This window comes from Rhea pennata, chromosome 1, assembly GCF_028389875.1.
Source record: "Rhea pennata isolate bPtePen1 chromosome 1, bPtePen1.pri, whole genome shotgun sequence".
NCBI classification, from domain to species: domain Eukaryota; kingdom Metazoa; phylum Chordata; class Aves; order Rheiformes; family Rheidae; genus Rhea; species Rhea pennata.
In genome coordinates, this window is record NC_084663.1 from 192,553,512 (window position 1) to 192,574,658 (window position 21,147).

Genomic DNA, 21,147 nt, shown 5'->3' on the forward strand with positions numbered 1-21,147 from the left:
TCCTGGAAACCATTTCCCCACATATGAAGGACAAGAAGGTGATTGGGGAGTTAGCAAGGATTTATGGAGGGCTTAACCAACCCAATAGCTTTGTACAATGGATTGGTGGATGATGGCAGAGCAGTAGATGTTGTTTATCTTGACTTTAGTAAGGCTTTCAGAAATATCTCCGATAAGATCCTCATATACAAACAGGTGGAATATGGACCACATAAGTGGTCAGTGAAGTGGATTGAAAAGGGACTGAACTCCCAGGATCAGAGGGTTGTGATCAGCAGCACGAAGTCTAGCTGGAGGCCAATCACCATTAGTGTACTGCAGAGATCAGTACTGTTTAACATCTTTGTTAATGACATGGACGATGGGACAAAGTTCATCCTCAGCAAATTTGCAGATGGTACAAGACAGGGAAAAGTGGTTGATACACCAGATGGTTGTGCTGCTATTCAGAGGGACCTCAACAGTCTGGCAAAATGGGCAATCAGAAAACTTGTTCAGTTGTGTGATTCTGTGTATAACTTCTCCTTTTGTTTTCTTTTAAGTGTTTGTCTTTCATTTTTCACATTTTATCAGAGGAGAACATGGCCATCAAGTTTCACAACCTATAAAAAAGTGTTGCAAAAAGCAAACAATTTTTAAACACCCTTAACATTTAATATACTAAATGAAATAAAGCTTCAATAATGAGAATTATGCTTTTGACACATTTTTAGTCTTTCACATTCATAGGAAATTTAATTACTGCAAGTGGAAACACAGGAAACACAAACTTGAATTAATTTACTTATTTTTAATAGTTGGCGTACTTTAGAAATCTGTTGGAACAGATTACCAATGGGTGTGGAAAAGTATCCTTCTGTTCCTTCAGATCTCAAGATCCCAACAGTGATACAGTTCAAGCCTGGATGGAGCTCCAGGGCTAGATAACTTTAACTCGAAGTTCAAGAGAAAGAACAGTTGTTTTTAAATGAAGATTTTGTTGAGATGAGGAAAACATCATCATTATGTCTACGTTATTCTACAGAATATGCCCTGAGAAGTGTGTTAAAGACCAATTTCTCTTTTCTTTCACACTATTTTTTTCCAGTGAAATGCCCTCGGCTTGCTCCAGAAGGGCAAGAGTTGGGATGCCAGGAGTGTGGATGTGGGGGTGGGACTTGCCTCTACAGTGCTCCCCAGGGCAACCACAAGAAATCTGGCTGATCCGTAGCTGGTAGCACCTCCATTTGCAGAGGCAATATGTATCTCAGGCAGCACAGCAGCCTAGTTGGGGTGCTCTCCTCTGACTTCAGCATGCAACCATCCTTTCTATGGCACCAGCAGAGGCACTGCTTTGCTCCTTCCGTGGGATATCCATGCTGTAATAGCATGAGCATATCCAAAGTGCTGCTGCCTCTGTTGAGGACTTTTCTATAGCATTTAGGGCAGCCAGAACCAATTTCACCTGCATGACTATGAGAGAAAACCACCACTATGAATCTGCAAGCTGCTGTATCTCCTTGGAGCCCTGCTCTGCCATTGCCGGGTAAAGGCTGAACCCAGAAGGCCCTGGACAACATTCAGGCCAATTTGGATGGTGTCTAGTGAATTAGGGAGCCAAATGTGTTAGGCAGTACTGGAAAGTAAATGGTCTTTGTCATTATCTGGGATCTTCAGATGCATAAAGGCCAATTTAGATTTCATCAGGCGGAATCCCAGGCTGAAATGTGTTCTGTGGGAATGCTTAGGTGGAAACCTCAAAGGTGGGCTCATTGCCACAGTACAGTCACCTTATTATTGGGCTTGATCTGCTGCCTTCAGACGTATCCATTTTATTTCACAGTCTGGGTGGGCCTTAAGCACATATTCATTTTTTTCATCTCAGCTCAGAAATGTTAACTCTTCAGTCTCTTTGTTATTTTCAGTGATATATCCATATACATTGCGGTTATGCTCTCTTTCTTGAGCTTCATTGCACTGAACTCTGTCTGATAACACTTCAGAATGATCCATGTAGTAGAGTTTCTAAAACCTTTAATAATGCTAACTTTAGTAAATATTAAAGAAAAAGTTAAAGTTTGCTGAATGTTTTGCTTTACTCTTTTTCTAAAATCTTGAATCTTTTCTTTGTAGTAGTTCAGCAGCTCATGTTATAAGCTGAAATATGGCTGAGATGGTTATAACTAATAAAGGTGAATTGTTCTTCCTTGAAAGTGCTCGAGTCCCATAAATGGTCCCCCAAACACACACTTACCCATGCTGCCAGCATGCCTATGCTTGGTAAAAACTGATGCAATGAAAACTGAATTGACTGCTTTCAAGGATCATTCTGAGAGTTTCATTATTTAATTTTTATTTCAGTCTGGGTTCTGTTGCTTGCACAGGAAGTTTCACTTGACTTTTAGTACCTTAAAAAAATTATAACAACACTACTCAAGTCTTGCAGTTCTGAGCAGTGACTTTATGTGCACAAAGAGACATTCACCTCTGCAGAGCCCACATGTTAAATCCTACAGGTTTAATACAGATTTTCATGCTGCGTAGAATGTTCTGGGCTTTTCTCCCAGGAACTTTCAACCTTAGGAGAAATACTTCTCCACAAGGATATATCCTGAAATTGGTAGTAGAGTCGTAATGAGACAGATGCTCTTGAAATGTCATTTGCCTTAACCTAATATATGTTAAGAAGACTGTATCTTGGCAAGTACAGGTATACTGACCCTCTGGGGAAGCTGCATGAATAGTACAAAAGTATCATTGTTTTCAGCTGAAGTGCACCGTTTGCCTGTGTTGCAAACTATAGCATAAATCTCACATGATAAATGTAACAGTTGTCATTTTATTTTCCAGGAAGATGAATACAGAGAAGATAATGGCCGAAAATACACTACGTATAAATCTCAGGGACTAACACAGCTGTAATGCAATTAGGTCCAGTTTCCATGATCTTGCTGAGAAACAACCACTCAGAGATTGATAAGAGTTAGTATCATCCTCAGGAATTATTTTTTAAAAAATACAGGCTTTAATGAAGAGCTGTGGATGAGGGAATCATTTGCCTAAAGGACTAAAGTGGCCAAGTTTTTTTTGTCATTTTTGAAAACTTCCCTGCTTTGATGTCTGTTCAGTGACTGCTTTAAATTCTCCTTAAAGAAAGTAGTTGTGAGAGTATAGAGAATGGGGTTCAAGGCACTGTTTATTGGCAGAACAAATATCGCTATCTGGGAAGTGACAGTGTCTAGGAAAAAAATGTAAGACATTTAGTATGTTCTTTTGTAGGAATGCTAAAGAAAAAAACATGTAAAGCCTTTGCTTTCTGTTATTTCTGCAGAATTCTACCATAATATCATTTTTACAAGAAAGGGGTTTGAATTCAACATTACTCATTGTGTTTTTCATTAAGGTCGCAACAGGTTTTCATGAGAAGGGGAAAAAAGGAACTTTTTTGTTGATCAGAGTATGTCTTTTGTTCTGTCTACTGGAATTCAATAAAAGCACTAAACGTGAGCTAAAGTCTATCCCTCTTTATGATTGTATTTAACATAAATTCAAATTCCATACTTCAGTAAAACCTATTTCTTACATGGCCATTGTCCTCAGTAGATTTCAAAATGCCTTACAAAGAGCAGTCATTATTCTTATGTCACCAAGGGGAAACTGGAGCACCAAGGAGAAAAGTTACTTGCTCAGAAGGCCTTGGACTGAGCAGTGTATAGGGCCTAGGCATCTCCGGCCATAGTGGTACATAGAATCATAGAATTATAGATCAGTGAGGTTGGAAGGGACCTCTGGAGATCATCTAGTCCAACCTCCCTGCTCAAGCAGGGTCACCTACAGCATGGCAGACAGGGTTGCATCCAGGTGGGCCTTGAAGAACTCCAGAGAAGGAGACTCCACAACCTCTCTGGGCAACCTGTGCCAGTGCTCTGTCACTCTCACAGGGAAGAAATTCCCCCTCACGGTCAGGTGGAACTTCCTGTGGTTCAGTCTCTGCCCATTGCCTCTTGTCCTGTCACACGGGACAACTGAAAAGAGTTTGTCCCTGTCCCCTTGACACCCTCCCTTCAGGTACTTGTACACATTGATAAGATCCCCCCTCAGCCTTCTCTTCCCCATGCTGAAGAGGCCCAGCTCTCGCAGCTGTTCCTCATAGGGCAGATGCTCCAGCCCTCTGATCATCCTTGTAGCTCTACGCTGGACTCTCTGCAGTAGCTCCATGTCTCTGTTGTAGTGGGGAGCCCAGAACTGGACACAGTACTCGAGAGGATCTGAACACTCTCATAACAGTCATGTTTTATTTTTAACTGCTATTTAATCTCTTTCACCTGGGTACACAAATAGAATTCTGTGCTACTAATGAGGGTAAATTGGTTTTACTTTAAATAATTGACAATGTATTACATTAATGCTTTCCATATATTATGGGGAATTATTTACCTAATTTTCTACAAACATGAGATATATATTTTCTAGAGTTATAACAGGAAAGCAAGATGCCTTTGTTACAGTGTTATCACTTAGCAGCTGCCGGGCTGTACATAGGCCGAGCAGTGATGGAGAGCTGTGATTTTACACAACTTCTCCACTGTCAGAGTGAGCTGAGAGTGTGTCCTGCCTGCGGGAGTAGGGAGGGCCTGTGGCCTCCTCAGGACCCCCTGGAAATCACTGACTGTGCTTACGATCATGGAATATGGGTTGCTTAAAAACCCTCTTTATATATATATATTTTTTTTCCAAATTGTCAAACTAACAGACTTACTCATATATAATACAAGGAGATTTTGCAGCTGTAGCAGAGGAAAACCTCTTCAGTGGATAACATGTGCCCATTCTCACATACACACGTGGATTTCGGGTGATATGCATGTACTTTAAAGCTCAGTTTCAGAATGGAGGAGAGTTAAATATTTTGGGCAACACTTCCTCTCCCCTGTCACCCATGGTTAGCTGGAATTCTGCTGGCAGAATCGGTTTGGTTTAAACTTAATCTTTAACAAAATAAAATAAAAAACCCACACTCTTAGACAGCGTTACCTAGAATTTCCAATTGGAATAAGGAGAAGATTCTAATGACAGACAGGAATCCAGCAGATGGCATCAGTGAATACTATAAAAAAGAAACAATTGGCAACAACAACATCCCTGCAAATGTGACTTCCTCGTTCTGATGTCTGAAGGGCAGTTTTTTGAGCAGAACAAAACATGCTGATGTATGAAAACACTATTATAATGAAGACTAGCAGGTTCACATCTGTGGGGAAACAAAGCAAAAGGCATTAGAATGATATTTCTTCTCTCCTCTTTCTCCCACCACTTTTCTGTTTCATTCTCTTCTGTAATTTTATTATAATTTTTACCAATAAACATTAATAGATACCAATTTTATGTTAGAAGTGAATCCTGAATATTGTCAAGAGTCACACAGCCTACTCACACGCCACGTGTTCCCATCTGTTACACAGTGAGATGTGAATACGTTGTAAGAAGTTACTATAGAAACAGTTAATACACAGTGTGGGTGGGCTCATGGTTCTACAGAGAGCTGATCTCCTGACTAGCAATGCTGCAATGAATCTGAAACAAAAAGTTCCTGTAAGACTCTCTCATAGTAATAAAAGAATCACACATTCCCTATCAAAGTGACAAACCCATCTGAAGCATAAGGTAATATCAGATTGGCTTCTTCAGTTTTGTAAAAATAGCCCTCCCAAATTACTAGTGAAAGAATATATGCAAAGTGAGCTGTGCAACTTGAGTTTTAAGAATCTCCCTACATTGTGTTTCAGAATAGGACTTTCAACCGTTCATCAAATGGCAGCTCCCATTTGTTAAATATAAAATGGTCTTCAATAAATAGCTAGGAGCTATTGGAGAAGCCATTTATGACAAAATCCTAGCACCTCAGAACAGACCGTTACTTAGAAGTATGGATGAAAATAAACAAAACAAACTGAAAAGTATAACAGAAATTGCTACTTGAATCTCATTTGACATAGGTATTGCCTTTTTTACTTTCTATTCAGTACAATTCTAAACAAAAACCAGTTTTATCTTTTGGTATGTAGGGATTTTTGCCTTTCTGATATCAAGAGACAAACCCAGCAATAATGGTTAAATGTGTATGTATTGGCTACATAACCCACAGGGCTCAGCAAAAACAAGTCAGAGAGAAGATCATTTTGTAGCAGTTTGAGTAATGCTCAGTTTTTGCTGTGAAGCTGAATATAACCAGTTCATACATATTTCAGGCTGGAGTTCCTGCTTTTTACTGTGCTTATTGCCAGTTTACTTTATATATTTGATCAGTCATTATACTGTGCCACTATAATGCACATAAAACTGTGCTTTACAGTTTTATCCTGTATTAGTTACATTATCTCAGTTTGCTGCTACACAATAAAGACAATTCCGAGTGTTAGCTGAAGGCTGCTGATTTTACTGATTTTTTTAAAATGAGAAGTTTTTAAGTCATTTTGTTGTGCACATAATTCAGCTAAATAATTGCATGAACTCACTGTTGTTATCCAAATTCTCTTCAATGTCTTCTCCTCTTCTTTGTTACACTCACTTGTGTTTTGTTAAAATTAGGTGCTAAACTCTTTATATGACCTTGTCAGTGTCTGTGCAGCAAGCACTTAGCAGATGAGGCTGCGGTCTTGTTGTGTGCCTTTGAAAAGAAGTGTTACAATATGAACAGTAATGGTGTAATGAGTATAACCTGATAAAAAAATAACCTGATAAAAATTGAACTTACCAAGAAAAATACCAAGAGAATGTCCACTGCCTCCAGTTTCTTCTATTCAATCAGAATTCAATAGGTAACAAACACTGTTTTTCTGATTTCTAATTTCCAAAAATGTCCTCATCCCAAAATGGGATTATTGCTATGAAAAATCCAGCAATCCATATAGATAGAAGAATCACTATTGTCTGCTGCTTTCCAGGACAGATATTACTGAAGGGAAAGACAATCACTAAATACTTTTCCAAGGTCAGATATGTCTGGCCCCTCTACTCAGCCCTGGTGAGGCCTCATCTCGAGTACTGTGTCCAGTTCTGGGCTCACCAGTACAGGAGAGACATGGAGCTACTGCAGAGAGTCCAGAGCTACAAGGATGATCAGAGGGTTGGAGCATCTGCCCTATGAGGAATGGCTGCGAGAGCTGGGCCTCTTCAGCCTGGGGAAGAGAAGCCTGAGGGGGGAATCTTATCAATGTGTACAAATACGTGAAGGGAGGGTGTCAAGGGGACAGGGACAAACTCTTTTCAGTTGTCCCGTGTGACAGGACAAGAGGCAATGGGCAGAAATTGAAGCATAGGAAGTTCCACCTAAATGTGAGGGGGAATTTCTTCCCTGTGAGAGTGTCGGAGCACTGGACCAGGTTGCCCAAAGAGGTTGTGGACTCTGCTTGTCTGGAGATCTTCAAGGCCTGCCTGGATGCAACCCTGTCTACCATGCTCTAGGTGACCCTACTGAGCAGGGAGGTTGGACTAGATGATCTCCAGAGGTCCCTTCCGACCTTACTGATTCTGTGATTCTATGATTCTATGATTCTGTGAACAAAAGGACACAGACCTCTGTAGACAGGTAAACTTTCCATCCACAGCACAGCGTATTTTTTATACTCTCCATGTATTTAATGTCAAAAACTCCAGTGAAGAGCAAATACACTCCCATTAGACAGTCAGCACCTATTTAAGAAACAGATTACACAGTTTACTGAAAATAGCAATGAAATGCTTCAGGTATAGTATACTTCAGTGCTATGTAAACTCTGTCAGGTATACAAAAATAAGTTAACCCTGTAAGTCATGTGCTGTGGGGCTAGGTGTCCCCTGGTCAGGGATAGGAGAGTGGAGGCTGATGTGAGGATGTGGGGAGAGGAAGTGTTGCCTAATCGGACTTCCATGAGCATGCAATAATTTGGGGTTAAAGTCCCTGGCTGTAGCCAGCACTGCAGCTTTTGTAGACAGCAGAGTGCTGACCCCCTTCACTGGCTACGTTTGGCACATAAACGTGCAGCCCTGGAGCACTCCTGCAGCAGAGTGCGGGCAATGCTCATGGTTCAGACACTGCAGTGGCAGAAAGGTGAGAGCAAACTGGAGGAGTCTCAGGCAGAGTGCAGGAGAACTGCACTATAATAAATACACAGAAGATTTCAGACACCTTGCCAGGGATTCACCTCTTCTGATTTCACATGTCCGCAATATGTATCTACTAACAAGGTGAATTTATTTTACCTGACTTCAGCTATTTACACAGCTTAGGATCTGATCCAGTCATGCTTTGTCTGTTTTCAGTTAGTGAAATCACTAAATACCTTTGGGACATAATTCATTTGACCTATTTTAAAAATCTTTCTTAGATAAATTGCATCTTCCACTGACTATAAAGAGAGCTCAAGGTGACTAATTCATATATACACATCAGCACTGTAAGCATCTTAAATCAGGCAAAATAAAACATTTCCTGAATGAAGTTAACATACAGTCAGAAAGTAGAGCTTATAGGCTTGACCTACTTGAACCAAGAGAGAGATATTAACCTGGAAGTAGTAATAGGTCCCATATCTTTTTAAAGGGTTAATCGTCAGAGAACAGCATCACGCTATCACATCAGGAACTTGCAATGAAGTATGACTTGGTCACAGCAAGTCTGAATTTGGTTTTCTTTGTTATTGGTTCCAGGGCTCTTAATCTGAAAAGGACTGCTGGACAAAATACTGTGCAACCATTTGGAAGTAACTGCATTTTCTGGATAATTATTAAATATTCAATTCAAAAATCACAGAAGGATTTATTAGCTAATGTGTCAAAAAAGAATATGATGATTTGACACATCATACAATAAATACAAACAGTAAGTAGTCTAGTGATAACTAGCTTGGGCATAATCTTTAATGTAAAATGAACAGTAATAATTAATAAAATAAAATGTTTAAGCTTGGTAGGTTCTTTGTATACATCTTAAATACCTGAAGTCAAGGAACTGAACCACCTTAGTTCTTTTACACTCCTTTTCATTTAGAATATAAGACAATGGTGCAAAAGTAGATAATAATGTTTTACTTATTAAAATTTTGATATCAGTATATTCACTTACATTTTTATCTATAATGCAGATTGAAGACAATGGGATATACACAATATTATGTTATATATTATACTATACATATTATATAATACATAATATTGGAGCATATAAAGTATTATATGCTCATCAATTTATTATATATCCCTTTAGTATATGCTTACAACACAAAATTCTGATAGACAAGGTATGTGTCTTGTTTTCTGCTTTGATAAATGATCTCATTCCAATAATAAAAAGATTTCCAAAAACACATAATACAAGCTATGACCCACACAGATACTCTCAGAACATGGTTAGACAAGAGGTCCTCAAATGATGAAATACCACCCATTAATGGTGTGCATATTTGCACATGGAGAGCATAGGAGTAATACTGAAACTTTCTGAAGCAGCTGAAAGTAAAGAAATGAACATGTTATACAGCTGCTCAAATACAAGCCAATTCACAGTTATATATCAATTATGTGATCACATGCAAGGAATTGGAACAGAAGAAACTTTAACAAAACCATTCCTAGTGTCTCGTATAATAGGTATGTTGTGAGAGGCATTTAATTAAGGGAGGATTTATTAAGGAAGAGCTTAGGAGGTTTATAGCAGCTCATATCCTTTTGGTCCCTAATAATGAGACTTAGCTATAATAGTTGTGGTTGCAACTGCCTCTAATTTCCTTTACATCAGTGTAATACATAAGTAAGGTATTCCTGTTGGTTGATCCCTGACATGAGAGGAATGGTCAGTTTTGTTTTCACCAGCCTTTTAATGACTTTGCTACCCTCAATTTGTTGTTGACGTGTTCAGGCTGCTGTGCTTCATGCTAAGGTGCTTAAGAAGCAGATCTTTTATCACCCCTTGGCAGAAGGATTTTGCTTACATTAACAGATTGTGGAATGTCTGTGGATTGTGGTAATGAACATTTAAGGATCTCAGTGTATCAGATTTTAAGTATCTTAATTCCCTGAACATTATTTGAGTATAGTCCTCTGTTTCAGTGGAAGTGCATTCATAAAGACTTGTGGGACAGGATAGAAAGGCTCTGATACAGTAAAGCCTGCAAGAACATGGTTCTTTTAAAATGTATCTTTACATCCCATTGATTTCTGCAAGGTTTAAACACATAGTTTAGTGTTGCCTGAGTACTTGGATTTAACGATGTCTAACATTAAACCTGTCTATAAATGATGCATTTTTATATTGGGAAACTGTTGCATAATGACTCACTCATAATGTACATAATGACTCAATACAAAAAAAGAATCAAAAATCAAATAGTTAACCACATTCTTGTATTTATTTATAGTTCAAAACCTTCTCATTTTATTTGTGAAATGGTGCTGATGAATAATAAAAAAGAATATCAGAAAATAAAAATATGAAGGGTTGATCTGCAAATAAAATTCAAATGTGATATAATTACAATTGAAATATGTAAACAATTATATATCAAATTTTGCATATTGGTGTGGACCTATTGATTTTATCCACCCTCTGCTGGTACATAAAGGTATGGACAGGAGCTGATTTATTTTTTATTTTTCAAGAAGTAGTAAAGAATGGAAAACAGAGTATAATATGAACTCTTTAGAAATAAAGTCAGAAAGAGCACTGCACAGTTGATCAGGATGCTTATTCATTGTGTAGAAGAAGTAAATATTTATATTTGGAAGTGATTCTATACTGAAGACCAAAATCCAAAAAAAAAAAAAAAAAAAAAAAAAAAAAAGCCTTAAGATTTATCATCAAGAATGACCTTTTAACTACTCTTTTATACAGATGAAAGACATTTGAGTATACAGTGTTGCCGACACTTAAATCAGGGACTAAAGTTCAGAGGCACCCTGTATTACTGACAGGTTGCTGTGGTATATTATGAAGGAACAAGGTATGTTTTATGACAGCAAAGTAAAATGGCTATGTGGCACACATTTTATCTTCTCTATAAACCCATGTGGCTTTTACTCGTGTCCAAAATATAAGCACTTTTCTATTTCTAAAGTCATTTCCCATTTTTGGTGCTCTTGAATGAGATTTTCCACTTCTGCATGCTAGCCTTAAGGCTACAGTATCTCCAAACAAGTGAGCAGAGCTGCATTTATTCTTTCATTCAGAACAAAAGTGTGCAATGGGCAGAAAAAGAAGTAATGTGATGCAATGTAGAAATGAGAAAACTAAATGAGGGGCATGTTTCCTTTCTCCTGTTTCTTTAAAATAGTGAAACACTTGATCTATTGTTGAAGAAATTGGGCTCCCAGCTGATGTAGTATGGAAAAGCAACACATTAGAACTGTTTCACACATTTTTAAATGGTAAGAATATTATGATGTCTTCTTTTATTCTGTATATGAACATGTGGAAGAGGTTCTTCATATGTTGAAACGTTCCTGTATTTATATTTGGAATCTTGATCATTTCCAGGTCTGGAAAATATGTAATGTCATGATTTATAAACAAATTATATGAAACAGGGCTTTCTGTGGTTATCACTTCCGAAATTACACAAACAAGTATTTTTCTTAAATCAGGTTTCAAAGAAACTCCTTTATGGCAAAATCCATGTATATTCAGTAAGAATGATCCTACTACTTTCCATCATATAGAGCTTTTTAATGAAAGATTGTGTCATAGGGATATGCATTCATCCTGAACTCCCTTTTTAGTTATGATATTCAACAACCAATGCAATACCTATTAACAGAAACACAAGAAGTGAGTTGCAGAGGCAGTCTTTTGGTCTCTTTCCTCAGGTGCTGAGCTCAGCTGCTCACAACTCCCAAGAGTGCCAGAGAAGCACAAAAAGAACAGAAGAACTTAATAAAGGGCAGATGTGGCATGTTCATGGCGGTTATAAACTGCCTTAAACAAAGCGAGAGAAATGCTGAGAAATGAGGAGCACTCAGTAATGTTAGTATGGAGCGCCATGAGGCAATCCACTTTGCCAATGTAGCATGCCAGACAAAAAGAACAGGTTGTAAAGGTGCAAGGCAGGCAACCAGAGGGCACCTGTAAGTGGAAAGTTACACAGGGTTTTGGTTTCTGTTTTGCTGTAATGCAAACAAGAACAGGACAGAAATGGGTGTTTATCACTATCTGAGTAGATCCTGAGGAAATGCTAATGGCAGTTAAAGACAACAATGAAAAAATACTGGAGAAATATAGCCCTCCTCCTGCCTGTGACAAGGACTTCAACGGGACTTGCTGACTAGGAAGGACACACACTCCATACAGGGAAATACGCTATTAAATATCAGTAAAAATAAAAGGTCTTTGTAATATTTTCTATTAAATGCATGCAAGCAAAACCAATACCTTTGGCCTTAAAAGCATTCAACTTGATAAAAATCCTAATGGTGACAGAGCCATGAAAAGACACTTTGTGTACTTGAATATATTCAGTAAGGGCTTCCTGAAGTGTTTGAAAGCAATCTTCATTCTGCAACATCCCAAAAGAGGTTCAGTCAACAAATTCAGTGTCAGGAATGTGCATGTGTTGTGAGGCTTCACAAACTCAGTAAGGCCAGAAACAGCAACAAAACATTTTTTAATGTTTTTTAATTTAATGGAAAAAACAAAGAAGCCATTTGAATAGATTATTTGATTAGCTGTAGTGCAAACAGGCAAAGAATAAGCAAAGTGACCTATAGCCACCTGACAGATGAAAATGCATATAGAAACCTACTATATTGAGTATGTCCATTATAGTGTACATGCCTCCAGCTGGACAATAACTTTTCAAGAGGTTGTTTTATCTGCACTGATGATATTTCAGAAAAAAAAAGTGCATGAAATACTAGAAGTGTGGACAGGAATTGAAATCCTGTCAAAGAGGTTCTAGTAAAAGGAGTAAGAAAAACCTAGCTGTTCTATTCATAAGATGCTGCTGGCATAACCTGTAACTGATTCACAGCAATGGCAAGAGAGTGTATAAATGATATACTTTGATCAAATTTTAGAAAAGGGAGTTATCACAAATAAAAAAAAGCAAAACTACAGAGCCAAGTGATCTGTTTAGAAGCGAGACACAGATTGTTGATTTATTTGGAATGAATGTGGTGAAAGAAGAAAAGTAACCCATTCTAAAGAAAATATATCCACAATTCCAAATATGGGAAAAACACCTTAGTCTGGTAGGATGATAAAGGAAAGGCTGAACTTAAAGGCACTAATAGAGGAAATGAGTAACAACTTCTGCGTTTGTGAATACTAGAAACAACACTGCAAGGAGTCTGTGACAATTGTGACAATGCATGTAGCATCTAGCAAGGCCTTACAACCAAAACAGTGTTATTGTTATCACTGTGTCAAGAAGATCATAGGACTGCTCATGTCAGACATAAGAAAAGATTAAACTCCAAGCTATAACCTCGGAAAAACTTTGGCCATAGGGCAGACATACATTTGAAATGAGTCCAAGACCAGGAATTCCTCTATTTCCTATTTTTCTATTCTTTGACTTGTCTATAGGTCAAAAAGTCCTGGTAAATATTCCTGCCTCAGCTATTCCTCGCACCCACTGAAGACACCTTATGAAATTAAGGTTACTTACTTAAGGCTCTTGTCACCGTAGTTAGAGAAACTGATAAGTTGTTTGTTTCAGTTCTAGGAACCTACAGGGGAGATTCTATCACACAAGAATTTCAGATTTTCTTTGAGGATTAGATTGAGATTTGGTTTGGCTCCTGTTCTGCCCTAAGCCAAGTGACATTGTTTTACTTTTTTTCATGGGATTTTGTCTGTAAAAATTCTGGTTTGGGATTATATAATATCTATCTCATGAAATAAAAATGCCTGTCATCTTGTTAACATGGCTTCTGCAAAAATGAATGATTATTGAGTTCCCTTTGTCCTAGTTAATTCTAGCCCAGTTAGATTTTTTTGGATGCTGACACTATGTCTGTCTTATATTCTTTGCTCCTGTATTGTGTGTTGTGAACTGAATATGCCAGTCAGACAATCATTTTGACAGGCAGGCAGGTGGTACTATTACATTGGCAGTAACATACCTATCACAGTTAATATGCTCTCAGCTTAAAAATAACTGCAGTTTTCCTAGCTGGTCAAGGTTTATATAGAAGCAGAGCACATCCCGTCCATATTTCAAAACAATGTCCTGTCTTATGATTACTCTCTTTGATTACAGTTACATTTGCTGCATTAATTCTGTGAATAATAATGAGACAAAAGGCTGTAATGCACTTCAAAAAGAATCTGAAAGGAAAATTTAAGCTGGTGCAGGTTCCACATGGTTGATTCTGTTATGTATCAATAATTTGAGTTTTTGGAGTATTTGAGACATCCATGAGGAGCTGGCTGGTGCAACATAGGACTTAGGAGAAACCTGTGGCCTCCTGGAGGAACAGCAGTTGGCCAAGCAGGATCAATATTCAAGGGAACCTCAAATGACACCAGGCACCTACATGTGGGCATCTGAACAAGCCAATGGTCAACACGGTCAGTGAGATCTGGAGAACAATTCATCCCAGTGTAGATTGGCTTTTAGTTAGCTGAATCACTCTCCAGACTGTTTTGACTAGAGTTTGATTCACTTACCTGATCATAGATGTCTAGTATTATTTGAAATGTTCTATGGTATCTGAGATGCCTATGTGGGCAGGCAGATATGACACAGGACCTATGAGAGACCAAAGCCTTTCTGGACTGGCAGCTGGAGGTCAGATAAAATACCTTCAGGATCTCACACAGCAGACATCTGGCCTGTGGCACTGAGCTGGTCTCCTAAATTTCTCTTACTATAACGGGAACCTAAGACACCTTGTTCACCTTGCTACCCTTGGGCACTTACATATAGGAGTCTACAAAGAGGAGCAGAATGCCCTATGTATTGAGTTCCTCATGTACTTAAACACCATCAGTGTTTTTCACTGTGTGGCACAGGAGAAAAATAGCAAACAATGTATTGCAGGAAAGCTGTTAAGAACAATTTATGCATAATATTAGCCCCATTTTTAATTATCTGATAATTTCCAATGAAAACTTGACTTTTGCTCAAAGAACATGTTGAACATTCATATTAAATTAAGTTGTTTGTCTTTTACTTAATAAAAAGTAGAGTGAATTGAAGCTCAGGTATTTAAAAACAACATTTGGTTCTTCCTTCGGACAGATTTTCAAGAAAAAGCAATATAGCACGGGATGACAATCTTAAAAAAGATGATATACTCTTGCTTTTCAACACTGAATCCAGTGAATTTAGAAGATGCTCTTTTAGATGAGTGTGAATCTTCACAGGGAGCCACACACATGTACTAGAGAGTCACCAGAAAGATCCAAATTAAAGAAGAAACAAGAAAACTTTTGAATTCAAGCTTTATGTAAAAATACTTAAGTTTAAAAAAATAAAGGGGCTGAATTATCAGTCCTGTAAAGTCATTATTTTATGAACCACCTCAAATAAAAGTTCACTGAGGTTCTAAACTACTTGTTACTATTTATTTATGTCCTCTTCATCTGCCCAAGTACCCTATCTGTGTTTGTTATACAATTTGTGCTCTTTTAATGCATTTTGATTGCTCCTGGGCTCACCAGTTGCGAACAACAGTAAAACTTAGTGAACTATATGGCTGTAATTTGTGCATTTGGGCCTGCTGCCTCAGTGTGTTGAGCACTCCTGTAAGAATAGAAATTAAAGGTATGTCCAGCCTCTCATAGAATGATGATCAATACTTTACATGTCTTCATATGCCTGATATTATTTAGTGTACTATGTTAGTAAAACATTTCAGTTTTTACTTACAATAACTGAAGTTGCTGAAGATTTCCAAACTGATCCTCATAGAGGTGAGAAAGTGGATTGAAAGGTAAGTTGCTAAAAGAAACCAGAACTGCTTCTTACTTCAAGAAAAAAAGGTAGAGTATGTTATAGCCTAAAACTCAATGAAGGACTGTCATTTATAACTTACAGCTTTTGTAAATACTTCAAGTCTTTAAAAACGTAATGTGGTAAATCTGTATCAAGTTGCTGAACAGATCCCTTGGAGAAATACAGAGAACAAAAGCAATCAGTTTCACTATCAGTGTTCCACTCATCCATTTCAAAACACAAACTTGAAGAACTCTAAGATACAAATTGTATCTATTTTTATAGTCAAGGAGGCAAGCTACCTTATTTAACATTTTAATAGCATAAAAATGATCTTCGGTGGTTTGGTGATTGCTAGACATGGATCTTTTAGCTCTGATTCATCATAACTAATTCAGCTGAGGTATCTAATTTGGGAACCTGGTTGCCTGAGGGTTCCTCTATAATTTATGAACTTAATCATTGTTGAGAGGTGAGATGAAGCAAGTCCTAATTACATAGATGTGAAGTTTTCACATTTAATATAGGTAGAATATGGAAAAACAAAACAAAAATCTCATCAAAAATCCCTCGGTAAATTCAGCACTGAAGATTGGCATTAGTGAACGATCTGTTCATTTCCTGGGAGTTTTCACTCAGCAAATCAGTGCCTTTAACAACGCATATTAGTCATCACCCTCCTTCAACAGCTAGTAATACCCTGTTTCAGTCCTTTATATCATTGTAGTCACTGACAGCTCCCCTTTTCCTCTAAACTTTCTCTTCTTTTTCAGGTTTCTACACCTTCTGCAGCCGTTTCATGTTTCTGCCTAAACATGTCATGCCAGAAAACGAGGTAACCAAACCCCAGATGCTGTGTGACTACTCTATATGCAGATGAAGCTAATGCACACATGCTTATCCCTTGGGGGGAAGTGGTAGTCTCAAATCTTAAAAGAGGTGCCTAAGTTCCCCAGAGAGCTGCTGGGAAGAGATTGGTTCACCTGCAAAGCACAGCAGGGATGCATGGGTGCCCTATACCCTCTGTAAGCTGTACAGGGAATCTAGGTATCCACAGCGAGTGATCTAAATGAAGTTAAAAATGTAGTATTGGCTCCAGAGGACCCAAATGAAGCTGGTGTGGAAAAACCATGTTCCCAGAAGGGAGGCAGTCTGATACTCACTTGGATGCAGAGAGACCTTGTTTTTCAGCCCATGCATTTTGGATTGTGTCTGTTGTAAAAACCAGGAGGTCTTAGAACTATAAGGTTCTTCTCTCCTCATTGCTGTCCTCCTACTACTACCTATAGCTCCCCCTTGGCCAGTATATTTCTGGCCTTGTGCCTGTGATTCTGCATGGTTTCTTGGCCCAGATTTAACAGGAAAGGTAAAATACACTCACAGATATGTAATAGCTCAACCTCTATAATATAAAAATAGATTTTAGAAAACTCACAATTCACCCAAATCTTTTAATGAGGAAAAGGTATTGGCAGGCACAAAGTGAATTTGAGTTCCACAAAGAAACCTGTAAAATAAAATATATATTAGAATAAGTATTTATTGATTCACTTTAATATAGAGTACTAATTTCATGTTTTGGTATGACTGCTTAGCTTTTTACTTTTCCTAGTTGTATTAGAAGTTACGTAGGACCCTAGTTAATTTTTACAAGCTGTAACAGGGTCTATTATTGCAGTCAATGTAAAAGAAACCTACACAGGGCTAAGTAGTTAAGTAGAACTTTCCTGAACTTTAATTAAAAGTAAGCAATAAGTAATAAGGAACAAGTAAAAGAGTAGTAGGGAATTTTATTTGATTAAAGGCCATCATTTGATTTGCTGTCTAGACAGAAATTTTACATGTTCAAATTTAGATTTTTCTGCTTTTGTTCTGGCTGAGTTTCATAAAGTCCTACTCCAGGGAACTCTGTTTCCTCACCAATAAAACATCATGTGTATAACACAAGGGAATATTTTGTATTTCTTAATCTGCAGAATTCTTTCTTCATGATCCTCTTTCAACCTCTATTTATCCTGTCATGTGTAATTATACAAGGATATAGCTAAATTTTAAAAAGATTGAATTATATTACCATATATATTTAATTTTATCGGGAACAAGATTTTTTGCTCAAGTTTCCTACACGGGGAAAACACACTCTGAAGGAGTGTGTACTAATTCAACAACAACAACAACAAATCTGCAAGTTGAGATATAGGCACTCTCTTATTGTTTCTGCTTTGTGACCAGAATGCAAGTAAAAGGACTTAGCGGTGTTTAAAAACATCTTGCAATCTGATCACAAGGCAGAAATAATACATAGTGACTATTTTGTTTGTGGGAACAAGTGATATCATGATAGTTGCCAAGAAGTTCCATACAAAAATTTAAATAATTATAAAGAATACCTCATTGACAAAAGCTGAGCTATTTTGATTAGACTGCAACTGAGACAAATGCTGTGTTGAGCCTTGTGAGTCACACATATTGAAAAGATTTTTATTGTTTATTTTTATATAATTTTTTTACTTACAATACAGCGAGCACATCACATTCCAGGAAAGTGGTATTAGTTAAGATCTTAGTATGATTGCTTTCAAAATCCCTAAATAACAATAGGCAAAGTGGTTTTATTCACAGGTTGTATAATAATTTCAAAAGAGGGAATTTAAGCTCTGGGTTCATCTTGGTTTTTTGGATTTTCCTTTATTTATTTCTTCCCAAATTATCCCTAATTTATTACCTAGATTCTGAACATGAAGGTAAATATCAAACAAAGCAAATTATGCCTTTTCCTTTGTTGTAATTTTGTTTCTGTTTATGGCCCAGCTCACCAACCCATTCCTTCCTCCTGTCCCATTGTCCCCCTATTTCAGCAATAACAGGCCAATACCTGTGGCATTTCTTAAGTGTAGTCTGCATATTGGGAAAAATAGAGATCATTAAGTGGAGATTTTACATTTAATTTTTTGTTCTTTTTCTTAGAATGTGATCCTGTGCCTCTACTCAGCCCTGGTGAGGCCTCATCTCAAGTACTGTGTCCAGTTCTGGGCTCCCCACTGCAACAGAGACATGGAGCTACTGGAGAGAGTCCAGTGTAGGGCTACAAGGATGATCAGAGGGCTGGAGCACCTGCCCTATGAGGAACGGCTGCGAGAGCTGGGCCTCTTCAGCATGGGGAAGAGAAGACTGAGGGGGGATCTTATCAACGTGTACAAGTACCTGAAGGGAGGGTGTCAAGGGGACGGGGACAAACTCTTTTCAGTTGTCCCGTGTGACAGGACAAGAGGCAATGGGCAGAGACTGAAACACAGGAAGTTCCACCTGACCGTGAGGGGGAATTTCTTCCCTGTGAGAGTGACGGAGCACTGGCACAGGTTGCCCAGAGAGGTTGTGGAGTCTGCTTCTCTGGAGATCTTCAAGGCCTGCCTGGATGCAACCCTGTCTAACGTGCTCTAGGTGACACTGCTTGAGCAGGGAGGTTGAACTAGATGATCTCCAGAGGTCCCTTCTATGATTCTATGATATATAAAAGAACGTTACATTGTTGCTACTTCTGATGCAAAGACTTTTTTTGGGGGGGGGAAAGCTAATTCAAGTAGCACAGTTTGTTCGTGTCTGTTTGGAGGAAGCTCTTAGGGCAGAATAGATTCTCAAGAACTTGGGTATATATTATGACTGATAAAAAGGCAATTGTCCACAAGCTTTTTGTGATTTCCCCAGGTATTACACTAGTATGCTCTTACATATGATATGTACCTTCATGTGCATATCCTGGTACCTGCCGTTATTTAGAAATGTCAACATTGACATTTTGAATTCTTGGTACTCCCTATTCCATCTGAAGAAAGTTCTGATACAATTGTTCCAGGTGGGATTTCAACATATATTTATATACTAGTCCATTGTAACGTATGTCCATTGCAGTAACTGATGTTCTTTCCATTGGAAAACTAAAGTGAAAGACAGAATTTTGCTAAACATGAGAGTCATGAGAACAAGAAGCAGCTCTAAAGATTTAGGTTGACAGATAATTGGTATTTTTCAGAGCATCATTTGAAACGTAGTGGAGTCCTATTTTCAAGGTTATACTTTTCAGATTGTCACACCTTTAAAAGTGGTTTGGTCTAACAGAATAAGCAAATGTGGAATTTTTATCTTCACAGAAAAGATATTTATTTATCAAACTTTTGCATATTTTACTTACATCCAATTAGTTAGAGGCATTTGAGAATAGATTTTCTTGGGAAGAGACTCAAGCAAATTCCTTATCATTGACCTTCATAAAGTAAAATATGATTATAAAACAAGACTTTTTATCATACTTTATAACAAAATATGCAAGTATAACAAAGATAAAAATATAAGCTTTTGAGAAAAGCAGCTGGGATTAGATTTAGTTATATTACTTTAAAATTTGAGGTAAATTGAGATTTTATAGAAGCTACACAAGAAAAAAGATTTCTTAAGTTGACAGTAACAAATCAAAGCACAGGAAATTATCTTTTCATGCTGGCTTATTAATGTCTTTTATTTATAAGCAATGATTATGTTGAATGACTGAGAAAGATACTAAATTGACTAACTTGAAAAAAGTTGTTCATTGAATGATTTACATTCTCAGTACTAACACTGTGGGTTTCCTCCACACCCTATCTCCTTCTTCACTATTTCTTGTGGGAGCAGGCAAGGGTGGGAAGCTCCTCCTGCATTTGTTTCAGTGCTGGCTCTGCGGAGTCTGGTCTGTTGGCTGCTGGAGCCAGCTGCAATGACAGCCACTGCCTGGCAGAAGCTTGGCTGAGACAGCAGACTCATTGGATCATTAAAGACAAAAAAGTTTTCATCTCCTCTTCCCTGAACCAATGATAGTGGGTAAAGCATTAGAAAAATGTCCTTTTATGAATAGTTTTGGGCTGCACAGGGTTTTTGCTATGATTCAATGAACAACCTTTTCCTAGGTCTTAAACATATCCTTTTTAGAGTAAGACATAATAGCAATACTTTATGTTTACATACACTAATCTCTCAAAATGCCAATAACTATTTTTTGTTCAAAACTTGGTAAGGAACCTGAAAAATTAGCCTGATTTTCAAAGACACTGAGTTTGTATGAGCTGCTGGAAGTAGTAGAGGTACCTGGATTTTGAGAAACAGTGCTTAATAATGATATAAAAAAAATGGTCAATATGCTTTGTGAGTATCGACTGCTCAGGGTCCGTCAGGTAAACATACTAAAGAAAGTTTATGATGGGAGAATAATGATATGAAAAGAAAT

General features: G+C 37.7%; 1 protein-coding gene across 1 annotated transcript in view; it reads right to left on the minus strand.

The window, feature by feature from the left end:
• Window positions 1-3,038: 3,038 nt before the first annotated feature.
• RXFP2 (relaxin family peptide receptor 2) overlaps window positions 3,039-21,147 on the minus strand; it is an 87,632-nt gene continuing 69,523 nt past the window's right edge. The window contains 17 exon segments of the mRNA XM_062583008.1: window positions 3,039-3,217; window positions 5,014-5,054; window positions 5,056-5,230; window positions 6,734-6,815; window positions 6,817-6,988; window positions 7,542-7,568; window positions 7,570-7,612; window positions 7,615-7,671; window positions 9,235-9,319; window positions 9,321-9,465; window positions 11,421-11,490; window positions 13,067-13,074; window positions 15,831-15,896; window positions 15,991-16,039; window positions 16,042-16,061; window positions 17,326-17,397; window positions 18,406-18,477. Coding sequence (XP_062438992.1) covers window positions 3,039-3,217; window positions 5,014-5,054; window positions 5,056-5,230; window positions 6,734-6,815; window positions 6,817-6,988; window positions 7,542-7,568; window positions 7,570-7,612; window positions 7,615-7,671; window positions 9,235-9,319; window positions 9,321-9,465; window positions 11,421-11,490; window positions 13,067-13,074; window positions 15,831-15,896; window positions 15,991-16,039; window positions 16,042-16,061; window positions 17,326-17,397; window positions 18,406-18,477 — 1,363 coding nt within the window.